The sequence below is a fragment of the Conger conger genome, chromosome 2 (assembly GCF_963514075.1).
Source record: "Conger conger chromosome 2, fConCon1.1, whole genome shotgun sequence".
In the NCBI taxonomy this organism is placed as follows: Eukaryota; Metazoa; Chordata; class Actinopteri; order Anguilliformes; family Congridae; genus Conger; species Conger conger.
Genome location: NC_083761.1, coordinates 26269956 through 26283739, shown reverse-complemented (window position 1 = coordinate 26283739; position 13784 = coordinate 26269956). Strand labels below are relative to the sequence as shown.

The 13784-nt window shown below is 44.1% G+C and overlaps 1 protein-coding gene across 1 annotated transcript in view; it reads right to left on the bottom strand.

Moving 5' to 3' along the window:
* Positions 1-13784, bottom strand: part of valopb (vertebrate ancient long opsin b) — a 30899-nt gene extending 17115 nt beyond the window's left edge. Inside the window, exons 1-2 of the mRNA XM_061231962.1 lie at positions 13323-13784; positions 6250-6460 (exon numbers count right to left, since the gene is read on the bottom strand). Coding sequence (XP_061087946.1) covers positions 6250-6460; positions 13323-13686 — 575 coding nt within the window. The 5' untranslated portion in view covers positions 13687-13784. The remainder of the gene's footprint in view (positions 1-6249; positions 6461-13322) is intronic.

Sequence of the window (13784 nt, the reverse complement as noted above, 5' to 3'; positions counted from 1 at the left end):
TAGAAACATAATGAACTTGTAAAGAAAACCCCACTCTCTATCACAAATTGTGGATTGGATAAAATCACTTACCCCAACACGATCACTTAACACACTGGTCACTAAGTTACACATCAAAATGAACTGCTTGATTGTATGTTCACTGTTCATGGAAAATAACTGGCTGATGAAATATTGAAGGCAACATTTGAGGCTGTGCAAACTGAGATGACAGATGAGGCATGCAATAGCCAGTGTGTAATTGACGGTTCAGTTATGAAGATTTCTCTTTTAGTGCACCTACTATAGCCTGTATGATAGCTAGGCTTGGTTTCATGGTTGTATTGCTCTGACAGAGTAGGGGCCTATATTGTAGTCATGTAGCTCAGCTGCTAGTGCCTGGCACTAACACTACCAAGGTTATGGATTCAATTCCCATTGGTGCCAGCCATCCTGAAAAATGTATAAGCTCATGGTATTGTAAGGTGCTTTGAATAAAAGTATTCATCAAATGGCATATATTCAAATAGTGGAGTGTGAGCTATTGATAGGTATTAAGACTTTTAATTTTTAGCTGGCTGGTTGTCATCTAAGGTTGCCATAGGCTGGCTATCTGGGGCAGCCTGTCACAATTAAGATTCAGTGAGAACGGGTGAGATTTTCAAAATAACTGTTAAATGTCTGTACTGTTACTTTAAACCCTGATACTATCAGTGAATCCATGATTCACCTCATAGTGTTTTGCTCACATATTCTTCATACATTTACAGTTAAATATAATTCTTTTCAGTTCAAATGTGTTACGACACTGACATTTTTAATTGTCTTTGACCATGCATTATGGGCTGTGGTGGAGGAAGGGGTACGGCTCCCCACCGCCTCACCTGGTCCAGGCCTTTTCATCACAAACTGCTACTACGTCAGCACCAGGAGTGATGCTGGGACAACTGAATACAACTGCACAACTGAACTCTATAAAGAGGACACCCAGCTGCTCACAGTGAAGGGCAGCACAAAAGGAGCCTGCTCCCACAGAGTGGGAGGACTTGTTCCTCGGCGTGGCTTGGGAATTAACGGTTCCTTTGTGTTCCTGTTTCCTCAGAGTCTGCTTGAGCCAGGGAGGACCCAAACTGATTAGGAGACCTCCATCAAACCAGCATCCTGAGTCTTTGCCCCTATTTTGTGTGTTTATTTTTATTTTTATTTTTTTTTGCCCCATTGGGTACTATGTCCCATGTAGTTTGTGCTGTCAAGTTGGCCAAAAGTAAGGTGCAGTTTCCTTCGCTGACTTTGGACATGGAGGAGCCCCTACGGGCTCTTGTGGCGATGAACCTGGCTCAGCAGTGCACACTGCCGAGGTCATGGCAGAACAGGTGTCCCGAAGTGACGGAAGTGGTGCTCCTCAGCTGTTTCCCTCCCACCTTTCCCAACCAAGGCAAAAAATGTGTTGGTGTAGATAGGCAACAGCAACGACATCAAGGCGTACCTCCACACATTTGAGCGGATCCTGGGAGTGGGCTGACCTCATTAAGCGATTTCTGACCCGAACAGCACAGCAGGCGTACCATGACCTGGTGTCATTAGAAGCTGGGAATATAGGCGCCTGAAGAAGGAGATACTGGCCTGAGTGTCCACCACATCAGCGGCTCAGCAGGTGGCCTTATCACAGTTGGAACTGTCTGACAGCTGACCTGCTGGATATCCACCAGGCTTCCCCACCACCGCACTGGTGGCTGGGTCTGGGATGCCCTCCTGAATTCAGGCAGTGTGATGACCCTGGTGCAGCCCTGTGTGGTCCCTCAGCACCCAGGCACCAACAGTGCCCCACTATCCCTGACCTGTGTGCATGGCGGTGTCCACTGGGTTCCTGCAGTGGATTTAGCGGTCCACAATGAATGGGATAGTTGGGGAGTTACAGCTGGCATTGTCCCTGAGCTCACGATTCCTCAACTGTCTGGGATTCAATGTGTTCTCCAGGCTGCTAAGACAAGCCAGAGGGGGAGCCCCAGAGGCTAGACAATTGCAATGCCATCCTGCCCCAGTCAACAACCAGGGACTTGACTTGTATGTTGCCTGGGCGTGGACCTGGTCGGGCCCCTCCCCAAGTCAGTTCGTGGCCACCAGTACATTCTGATTTATCCTGGACTATGCCACACGCTATCCTGAGGCGGTGCCACTGCAGGTGGCTACAGTGGCTACAAGCCATTGCACGTGAGCTTGTGCACCTCATCAGTCGGGTGGGCATCCCCAACAGAATCCTGACGGATGAAGGAACACTGTTCATGTTGAAGGTAATGGATGATGTTTGTCGTCTACTGCACATTAAACAAATCCATACAGCTGTCTATTATCCCCAGACCAACAGGCTGGTAGAGAAATTTAACCAGATACTGAAACGGATGCTCTGGAAGGTCATCGCTGCGGATGGGAAAGACTGGGACCAGGTCCTCCTATATGTGCTCTTCGCCATCCGTGAGGTGCCCCAGGCGTCCAAGGGGTTCTCCCCATTTGAGCTACTCTTGGGGCCAGGCCCCGTGGACTCCTGGACTTAGCAAAAGAAACCTGGGAAGAACAACTATCCCCACAACGCAGCCTAATTGAGCATGTGGACATCATGCGCACCCGCATTGGGAGCATAATGCCCATAGTGAAGTAGCACATGGTGGAAGCCCAACGCGCCCAACAGTGAACCTATAACCGGCCCACTCAGCTCTGGGAGTTCCAGCCAGGTCAGCGTGTTCTAGTTCTCATACCATACCAGAGAATACATTCCATGTCACCTACAAGGGCTTCAAAATCATCCGGGAGCAAGTACAGGTAGTATACTACTGCGTAGACCAGCTGGGATGACGGAAGTCACAGCAGGCGTACCACATCTGCTAAAGAGATAGAGGATAGGACAATGGTTGAACTGTTCACCACCGAAGAATCCCAGCCAGTACCCAGGGACACGGTGCAGATAGGATTAGGCCTGAGCCCCAGCCAGGTACAAGAAGTGAGGAACTGAATGACTAAAACCATGCTATGTTTTCCTCTGTGCCAGAACGTACCACCCTGGTGGAACACCGAATACAGATGCCTGCCCACATGGTGGTGAACGTGCAACTGTACCAGCTTCCGGAAGACCGTAAAACTGCTGTGGAGGAGGTAATTGAGAGGATGAAGGGACTAGGAGTCATTGAGGAGGACTGCAGCCCCTGGTCCAGCCCCATGATCCAAAACCTCATGGCTTCTGGAGGTTCTGTAATGACTTCAGATGCCTGAACACTGTGTCTGAGTTTTATGCATATCCCATGCCCCAGGGAGATGAGCTTATTGAAAGGTTGGGTGAGTCGCAGCTCATAACCACTCTGACCTAATTAAAGGTTATTGGCAGGTTCCCCTGGCCCAGCCTGACAGAGAGAATACCGCCTTCGCTAGTCTAGTAGGCCCGTACCAGTACCGGGTACTCCTGTTCAGGCTCCATGGGGCTCCAGCCACGTTCCGGCGCCTGATGGATGTAGTACACTGGACTCATGTGGGCTGACCACCTAGCTCCCATGCAGGCTGTGTTGGGGGACCATAGTCGGGCAGGCCCCACAGCCAACCCCGGCAAATGCTACATAGCCCAGAGCAAAGCACAGTACCTGTGGTGTAGCATAGACTGGGCCTTCTACTAAAACCCAGGTCCATGCATTTCTTGGCCTGGCCGGATACTACTGTCATTTCTCCTCCACAACTGCACCCCTGTCCGAACTGACACGGAAGGGGACACCAGAGAAAGTGCTGTGGGGACCCAAGCAAGAAAATACCTTCCAACTGCTCAAGAACACCCTGTGTTCTGACCCGGTCCTCCGCACCCTGACTTTGATCATCCATTCCTGGTCTAGACGGATGCTTCAAAGGTGGGGCTGGGAGCTGTTCTGACGCAGGTATATAGTGATGAGGAGAATCCGGTACTTTTTCTGAGTTGCGTCCAAGTGAGACCAGATATGTTGCAGTTGAGCACTAAGGCACTTGCTATTAAATGGGTTGTGACCATGCTCCAATACTACCTTGGTTTTAAGTACGTTGTAATACTCATTGAGCACTCTATTAGGTAGACCTGTACACCAGTTTGTTAATGCAAATATTTAATCAGCCAATCATGCGGCAGCAACTAAATGCATAAAAGCATGCAGACATGGTCAAGAGGTTCAGCTGTTGTTCAGAACAAATATTAGAACGGGAAAGAAATGTGATCTAAGTGACTTTGACCATGGAATGGTTGCTGGTGCCAGAGAGAGTGGTTTGAGTATCTCAGAAACTGCTGGTCTCCTGTGATTTTCACGCACAACAGTCTCTAGAGTTTGCAGAGAATGGTGCAAAAAACAAAAAAACATCCAGTGAGCAGCAGGGAAAAATGGCATGTTAATGAGGTGAGTAAAGAATAACATTTTCAATATTTAAATCGATCCTATAGTGGGAATTTAAGTTCATGGATGGTGTGACAGAACTTTTTGGTGCAGTTGACCATAATCGAATGCTTTTGTTTTTTATCGTTTTACTGTTTTACGTTGACCAAGTACTGTTAAAAAGCAAATTGTATGGGTTAGTGCTAGCTACATCATACTAACCTTGTATGGGGACCAGTAAAGGCCAACAACACACTAGCACTTACTTCTTTATCACCACTGCTGTGAAGTAAAAAAGAGGACAAACTATGTATTCTGTGAGAAATGTTGTTGAGTTCACGTACACACACATTCTAAAGCTCCATTTTGCCCCTACAGGAAGTTAATAAGCGTTGTAATGTTTTGCTACGTCCCTGTCTGGATTTAGAAGCAAATATCAAGAGCTAACATCGGCTGGCTAACTTTTATGTTGAATAAAAATGTGCTTACTGAACTCTAAGTTAATGTTTGTAATGATGACCAAACGTTGACAACATCCACGTGTCTAGCACACTACTAGTTCTGAATAAAATATATTACAGGCTTTAAATTACAGCCTGGACCAGCTCCACCCTGGATCACATGTTTACAATTTAATACGACTTTCGGAAAGAGGGTCGGCTAACTCATAACCAGTAGGCTACCAGCTTGTGCAAAGTTGTTCACAGAGAGTTGTTAGTTGATAGCATTTTTAAATGAGAAATGGCTTGGCTGCATCGAGAAGTCCATCTTTGAATTATACTCAAGCTTATCTGAGCACATTGCAGTAAGAACTGGGTATATTTTTTTGATAGAAAGAAACTGTGAATGCATTCGATGAACCTTGAAAAATATGAAAATACTGTACATGAGCAGGTATGTTTAGCTTTATGGTTTATATTCAGTGAAATACAAATTAAGTGAATGGATATTCTAGATATTCTAACTCAGAGATTTATTTTGTACTACAAGCTAGTGGGGATACTGCTCCATACCGTACGGTAACCTCACTGACAGGCATATCAAAAACCTTGCAATGTAGGCTTACCAATACCAACTTTTGATTTACCCTCCTCTGTTGTTCAGTTTGCTACTGAATAGCGGATCAAAAAAGCGGGAATAGACACATTCCCACTTAGACTATCAACTCCTAAAGTAGCTGAAGCTATATTTTGAAACAGATGGTAGTTTATAATTTCAAACTAGTCATAGCTGGATTTTCCGCCAGGGGTGTCTGCATTTTGAGAAAAGGGGAAAGAAATTGCACCCCTTACAAAGAAATCCATGTTTAAAACTTTTTATCTGAGTTCTGTATATTTATATAGAAAGAAAGCATAACCATGATTCAAATGTCTGTTTCCCTCTGGAGTATTTTGGTACTGTACTTCCTGAAACTTTTCAGCTCATGATGAAAAAGCGCACTGCTGCCTACCTACTGCCAGAACCTGCAAATATTTTAGACCGCTGTGTATTAGAGTGCTCACATATATGGTTGTGTGAACAACAAGTAATTACTGAGGAAAAAACTAAAAATCTGCCACCACTCAGCAGATCTCCAGAGGCAGAAGCATCAAATGAAATATGAAACCACTGTATACATAATCAGATAGTTGATGGCCTGTAGTATGGCAGCAGGCAACTGCAGTTTACTTTTTGAGTTGCTCACAGAATCACAGGGTGCAGTAGAGGGGTAAGTTCAGAGCGACACTGAGCGATCATCTGGGACAATATGCCAAATGGTTATTATAGTGCACACATGCAGGAATGGTTTGAGGCATGTCACGCATGTCAATGGCCTTCCTCTTGCCAAATTCACCTGTTAAGCAATTAAGAAAAGTCATAATAGATTGGAAAAGTGTGTGTATGTTTATGGACTCACCAGTTGGGTTCACAGGTGGTGCCAATCTTACTGGTGGTGTAGCTGCTCCAGCCAAGCACAGGTGGAATGGTCCAGATGAAAGAGAATATCCAGACAAACAGGATGCCAAGAGCAGCATGATGACCTCCCAGACGCACATTCTTCAGCGGACGGCAAATCACAAAGAACCGCTCAAAGGCCAAGATTGCCAAGGACCAAAGAGCCACAATCCCTACAGACAAAGTGTGCAGGCTACATTAGTCAACCACAACCAGCCTTATAAACCTGAATTTACACATGAAATACACCTCTACAAATCTACTTAAGTAGTTAAGTCGTTTTTTGCATGCTCACATGTTCTTATAGACCAGACTATGCATGTTACCATACAGCCTTTACATATGTTTACACTATCCATGTCATTGCTATACTTTGCTATTCATTGTTGATATGATTTACATGCAGGATGCAAATTCACCGAACTCTGCACGTTTCCTCAAACAGCCTACAGGACAGATGCAAGAAGACTTTAGCATTTTGATGTTTGATGCTTAAGATAAATCATTTATTGGAATATGTTGTCATTACAGGATGATAATGAGTATAGCCTCATTTGGGTTCTGTCACTTTTTTTTAAAGATTTTGTTTAAAAATGTTTTACTGAACCCACAACTTGAGTGAACTAACGGGGCAAACCACTGCTGGGCACAGAGAGAGACTAGAGGCTCAAAACACAAGTAAACACAACACTAAGACCAAGCAATGAAACACAGGCAACCATTACAGAGGATGAGATGCAACTAATAACAATACAATAAGGAGGAGGCCAAACATGAGACATTAGGAAAGGGAACTGGTGACCTCTGGTGAGGCTGGTGATAATATGTTCCAAGCCAGAACTCAGGACAACTCCTCGTGACTGTACTCCCAGTCCACCAGATACTGGATGGGGCAACAAACCCAGGCAGAGATAATGCAGCGGATAGTGTTGGCTGGATGTCCATTGAAGATCAGAGGTGGTGGCCAGGAGGAGGGAACCAAGGGGCTGAAGATTACCAGTTGCAGTCTGGACACATGGAATGTTGGCTGTAAAACGGCAGGCATTTATATAGCGCCTTTATCCAAAGTGCTGTACAATTGATGCTTCTCCATTCACCCATTCATACACACACTCACACACTGACGGCGATTGGCTGCCATGCAAGGCCCTGATCAGCTTGTCAGGAGCATTTGGGGGTTAGGTGTCTTGCTCAGGGACACTTTGACACAGCCCGGGCAGGGGATCGAACCGGCAACCCTCCGACTGCCAGACGACTGCTCTTACTGCCTGAGCCATGTTGCCCCATGTACCTTCATGGACTGTGGTAGCAGGAAGTGGTGAGCCAGATGGTCAGTTTCCAGGACTCTACCTGGAGAGGAAGATGTCAGGTAGACAACAATACCTTCTGCCTGGGCTAGAACTGGGAAACTGGTTGGCAATCTTGGTGCTAGTGTTAGATCAAGGTCCACAGGAATGGCACTGGAACCCTTTGTCCAAGTTTAATGGCAGCAGAGGATCAACACCCGAACAGAAGGTGCACCAGCTCACTCTAAGCTGGGGTGTCTGGTGCACTCAAACAGAGAGAGCCCAGTAGAATATTTCTGGAGTGTGTTGTGTGCATATTCTAGCCAGGGAAGGAGATGACTCCAAGGGACTATGGTTGCCTCCCACATAGCATCGCAGAATGGTCTCTGGGACTTGGGTGATACACTCCATCTGGTAATTAGCCTGGGGATGGAAACTGGAGGACAGGCTAGTGGAGGCACCAATAAGGAAGCAGTATGCCCTCCAAAACCTGGAGGCAAACTGGGGGCCTTGGTCAGACACAATTTCCACAGCAAGACCATGGAGTCTAAGGACATGCTGAGCAGTTTCTCAGGCAGATGGAAGCGTGTTCAGTGAGCAGCCTTAAACAACCTATTCATGATACCAATAATAGTGGTGAAGATAGACCCGTGATGAAATCCATGACCAGGGTTGGGTGGGTATGGCTAGGGAGAGCAGAATCCATGACCAGGGTTGGGTGGGTATGGCTAGGGAGTGCAGAAGACCAGTAGGTAGTTGTCGAGAGGTCTTAATAAGCACACATGTAGAACAAGTTGAAATGATTGATTGGACATCCTCTTCCATTGACGGTCACCAGACTTTTTTCACGAACTCCAGGGTCCTCTGAGTGCTTCTGAGTGCCTGGATGGCCAGTCAATTGGGAAGTGTGAGCCCACAGGATGACCTGGTAATAATCACGGGAGGCGAGCAAAAGTAGGTTATGTGGGACACCTATATGATCAGGCTCTTGCCACTGTGCCTCCCTCACTACCTTCTCGATACCCCAGGTGATAGGGCCATGATGAGGGAACTGGGGAGCATGGGGCTTGGTGCCTCTCCGAGGTGGATGAGTCCAATTGCCATGAAATATATTGAAAAACAGTGCCTAATTATCTTTACGTGAATGAAAACGTTTTGCATCTCATACTCCAGATTCGTGAAGTCCAATGGAGACCACAAAAGGCTGCTCTGCACCATTCAATGCCAATGCCTCTGTTCCTTCAGGGAAATTTTTATGGCAAAGAGGTCTGTTTCCAGTGCCATGATTTCACTTAGGACAGCTGAGATGGTAGTCCTTGGGGATCACTAACATCAGAGGCATCCACCTCAACCATGAAGATCAGGGAGGAATCAGGGTGAATCAGCACAGGGACTGAGTTGAAGCCCTGCTTGAGTTCAGCAAAGGTCTCTGCTTCTGGGTGATGAGAGAATTAGGAGTTAGAGCCTCTGATGAGGGTGGTCAGAGGCACCAGCAGGGAGCTGAAATTCCTAAATAACAATCGGTAGAAGTTAGCAAACCCAAGAAGGTGCTGCACCTGCTTGACTGACGTGGGCTGGGCCCAGTTCAAGACTGCTTGCACCATTTGCAGGTTGCTACAGGAAACAAAGAAAGCAAAGAAAGACACTCTGTTAGTGTGGGAGTTGCATTTCTGAGGTTTGGAATTTAGACGATGCTTGAGTAGATGCTGCAGGACCTGGGGATTATGTTGCAGATTCTCAGATCTGGATTTTTTAATCTATTGTCCAGGTATGCAAAAATAAAATGTTTGAGCATGTCAATCAGCGCGTCAATGATGAGTGATTAGACCCGGTACTCATAGTGTCCTGTAGGTGTATTAACAGTGGTCTTCCATTCATTCCATTCTCCAGTTCACACAAGATGGTATGCATTGTGTAGGTCCAAAAAAACCTAGCTCCCTGCAGAGAATCTAAAGCAGCAGGAATCAGAGTCAGAGGATAATGGTTCTCATTTCAGGCTGCCATCCTTTTTATTCAAAAAGAAGAAGCCCGCTCTGACAGGAGAGGTAGACAGCTGAATTTGTCTTTTGTCCAGTAACAAGGCCATTCTGTATCTTGGTCACCATAGCTTTAGTCTCAGGGGTTGGGAGGGAGAAGGTCCTTCCCTAAGGAGGAGTCATATAGCTGATGAGTTTCTGGCCGTTTTAATTTTTGTTTTAGTTTAATTTAAATAAAAAAGCCTACTGCACCACCTCTTTTGTTACGTACTAATACTTATATTCTGTCCCCATGCAAAAACATGAAGATATTGACACATTTGTCAATATGAATTTAATTAACCCTTGTGCAGTCTTAACATTCTGTATACTCCCCTAAACTAAAGCAGCTTAATTGAATTTTAAACCCCAAATTGCATGAAGAAACAACCTGTTACTCATCACAAACTTTGTCATCAAACCTGTTACTCATCATAAACTTTGTCATCAAAGTCTTTGCTGTTGAACATAGTGGCGGGTCGTTTTTGACCCCTAAGACAACACAAGGGTTAACACCAAATTACAATTATTTTAAATACATCTGTTCTCTATGCTGACAACACCTGCACTGAGCAGTTTATTTGGGCAAGCTTATTGTAAGCCTACAGTTGTTTTTTTCTTTCTCAGCCTGATAATGGCTTCCTTGACTTTCACTGGCACAGCTCTGGGCCTTATGTACACCAACAGACTCCAAAGGCAATCAAAAGCCTAGAATCAAGACTAGATACTGAAAGCTCTTATACCTGCGCTTTGGAAGCGATTGAACACATCTGTCTCATCAGAAACACCTGGAAAGCCAAATTTTATGGCACCCTCAAATGGGGGGGCTAAATATATATATAACATGCTGTAATTCAAAAATGTATAAAAATACTTGTTAATAAAAGCTGAAAATCTGCACTTTAACAAATTGATTACAAATCTAAAATGAACCCTACTATTATGTTTGGGGTCAGTTTGGGGTGCAAAAACATGTTAACACCACACTCAGTGTGACATCTCTTAAAAACCTGTTAACCCTTTTTCATATTGATACTGTACGATTTCTCTACTTTTCTAATTTGGTGGGGTTAAACAGAAAAAATGAAACAAACATAATCCTATGCAAAGTCCTTTACCAACTTGGCATATAAATGTGTTGTGCAGTGTTATTTTCACCCTCTGTAACCGTGGAATGATTAGTGCAAAAACATGTCGTTAATGAGGAAGGAGTAGGTGACTGGTCGAAGCTGATAGGAAGGTGACAGTTATGCAAATAACTATGCATTAAAACAGTGCTATGCAGAAGAGCATCTCTGAACACACAACATGTCAAAACAGCAGCAGAAGACTTAAGTCTAATAAATTGCTAATAAAGAGCTCACTGAGTGTATATGTTCAGTGATGTGAAAATGTGTTTGCCACCTTCCTGAGTTCCTCGATCACTGCATATTTGTCACACTGAATACCTTCAGATCTTTAGACAAAATGTAATATTAGACATAGGGAACCTGAGTAAATGCAAAACACATTTTCATACAGTATATAGAATCCAGAAACCTTTATGGAAGTAGATTAAGAGTAGGCAAGAGTGGAGCTGTCAGGCATGGGGAGATTCAGTGGAGTCCATAAGAGTTCAGGGGAAAACGTTAATCCATGACGTCATGAGCTGGAAAGCGGAAGTACTTTTTGTTTCAGTTACTCGCTCGCAGAGACAACTGTCAATCCTAATAACCGGAGGGGCAAGTCCAGGATCCCAGTTCATCTTTTAAACACTTGGTCAGGCCTTGCTGAAAAAAAAGGTGACCAGGGCATCCTCATTCCATCCGCTCTCACCTGAGAGCAAAGGAACCTTATGGAAAAGTTTGCTATGCTTTACAAGCTGTGTTGAAGAGAGGCAAGTTTTTTTTTCTCTTCCGGAGTGGAGAAAGACTTCACTCATCTCTCCAGCGAATGACTAAATATTTGTGTACACTAATGTGTACACCCACATAGCAGTAGCCCATGCAAATACTTTGGAGGTGGCAGTTGAGGTTCCTGCAGGGATGTGTGTTGGTTGTTGACGAAAAGGGATCATCTCCAGCAGGTCCACATGCAGCTGTGCATTGGATCACCAAGGCGAGGAATTGGAGACAGACTGGAGAAGGTATTTTGATGTCTGAGGGTGGGCCCTTGACTGGATAGGGTGGTAAACAGGATAGAGCAATACACAAGGAAACACTGGAAAATATTTTGCATAGAGAGACTAGAGCAGTGCTACTCAACTCCACGTCCTGCAGGCAGCAGTGTCTGCAGGCATTCGCTTCAAGCGTGCGCTACACCACCTGATTTCACTAATTCGCTTATTACCTGAACCGAACAGGTAAAATAATGAGTGAAATCAGGTGGTGTAGCGCACAGTGGGAGCGAATACCTGCAGACACCAACCTGGCCAGCAGGACGAGGAGTTGAGTAGCGCTAGACTAGAGGCTTAAAACATGTGCAAACACAACACTAAGACAAAGCGATGAAATACTGGGAACAAGGAACATAAGTACACACGAGAACATGTGAAACTAAGAACACAATACCATCAGGAGGTGACTAAACAGACCAAAATGAGACTGGTCTCTGGTGATCAGAAGATGGAACTGTGCAAAAATCTTTTAATATAAAAACCATTTACTAAAGCCATCTCTTCTTCATATTATTATTATTATTATTATTATTATTATTATTATTATTATTATTATTAAGTCCCACTGCTCTCATCAACACTGAGTGTGTTATTAAAAAAATGATTTATCCTTAATATGAGCTTATCAAAAATACTTGTTTGAGTTTAAGAGTAAATAAGAATGGCCAGTTTAGTAGAACCCCAATGCAACCAGTGGGTGCAACTTATTCAGATAACATTCAGGTAATTTGCAATTAACATTGTTGTACAAAAATGCAAGTCGCTTTTTCCCTTCAAAAACAAATATAATTTATCCATAATTAATTTACATTTACATTTTAGTCATTTGGCAGACGCTTTTAATCCAAAGCGACTTACAAGTGCATAGGTTCTACCACAAGTCAAAGCATCACATCCAGAACTAGGAAAATACACCTGGACTGCTGTTCTAAACATATAGTCGTCATCATAAGTGCAATTTTTTTTTTTTTTTTTTTTTTGGTGGGGGGTTAGACAGGGAATTAATCTTGCCGAACTTGCTTATATGCTATATTTATGCCACATTTTTGTAAGCTACACTGCTTATTGCGATAATGTGCAGCCATAAGGCATGAACCTTGCCACACCTGTCTTCTACAAAGGTAATTCAATATATAAAATGTAAAATAAATATTACCGGTATGTAGTGATATGTTTGTTCCGCGCTATAGTTCTAGGGGTTTCAAATAGCGCAACGTATAGAGTCGTATTGATCATTGATTTTAGCAATAATTCTGGGGGATTTAGAATCAATTGTATCAAATAGAGCATACAAGAGCTTTCATACTTCAGAATCATAGTCCAGTTGAACTGAAATGTCTTCATTGTATAAATCAATATACATTAGCCCTATAACATATAGCCTATAAACTACACGCTTTACACATTTATACGCTATTTTAAAAGGCATTATTTTACTTGAGGTTCCAGTTGGTCGTCCAACTCCACACCGTCAGTTTTTCTCATAGGGACAACATATACACCTGCCGGTATTCCCACCCAGGACAACGAAGCTCCCAAAAGCGTAACCCATATGTGTCCAGGCTACTTTTTTACTTACCGAAATATGTGACCGCGAATCCTTCCAAAACACAAGCCCAGTTTCCAAGAAAAAAATACCCGTATGCATTGGTGAGAAAACTTATGCTTCCTCCGATTAGAGAGACCAAAAAGTCCGCCACAGACAGATTGACGATGATGTAATTAAGAGGCTGTCGCAGCTGTTTGAACCGAAAAGTGACTAGCATTACGGTGAAATTTTCAGACAGTGACAAAGAGGTGACGATGAACATTAAGCACGCCAGAACCGTGTAGTTCCAAGGCGCGATCCCTTTGAGCGGACCAGAAAATGGGTCTTCTGTTGTCAGGATCTCAGCAGCTTCGGTAAAAGAAACCCCATTCACAGACGTTACAAATGGATCCATTTCTCAGGGACAGACGAGGGAATAGACCAAGTGCATAAAACGGTTTCTTATTGACAAAAAAACTTCACCACGAAAGTATTTTCCCTGCGGATATGCGA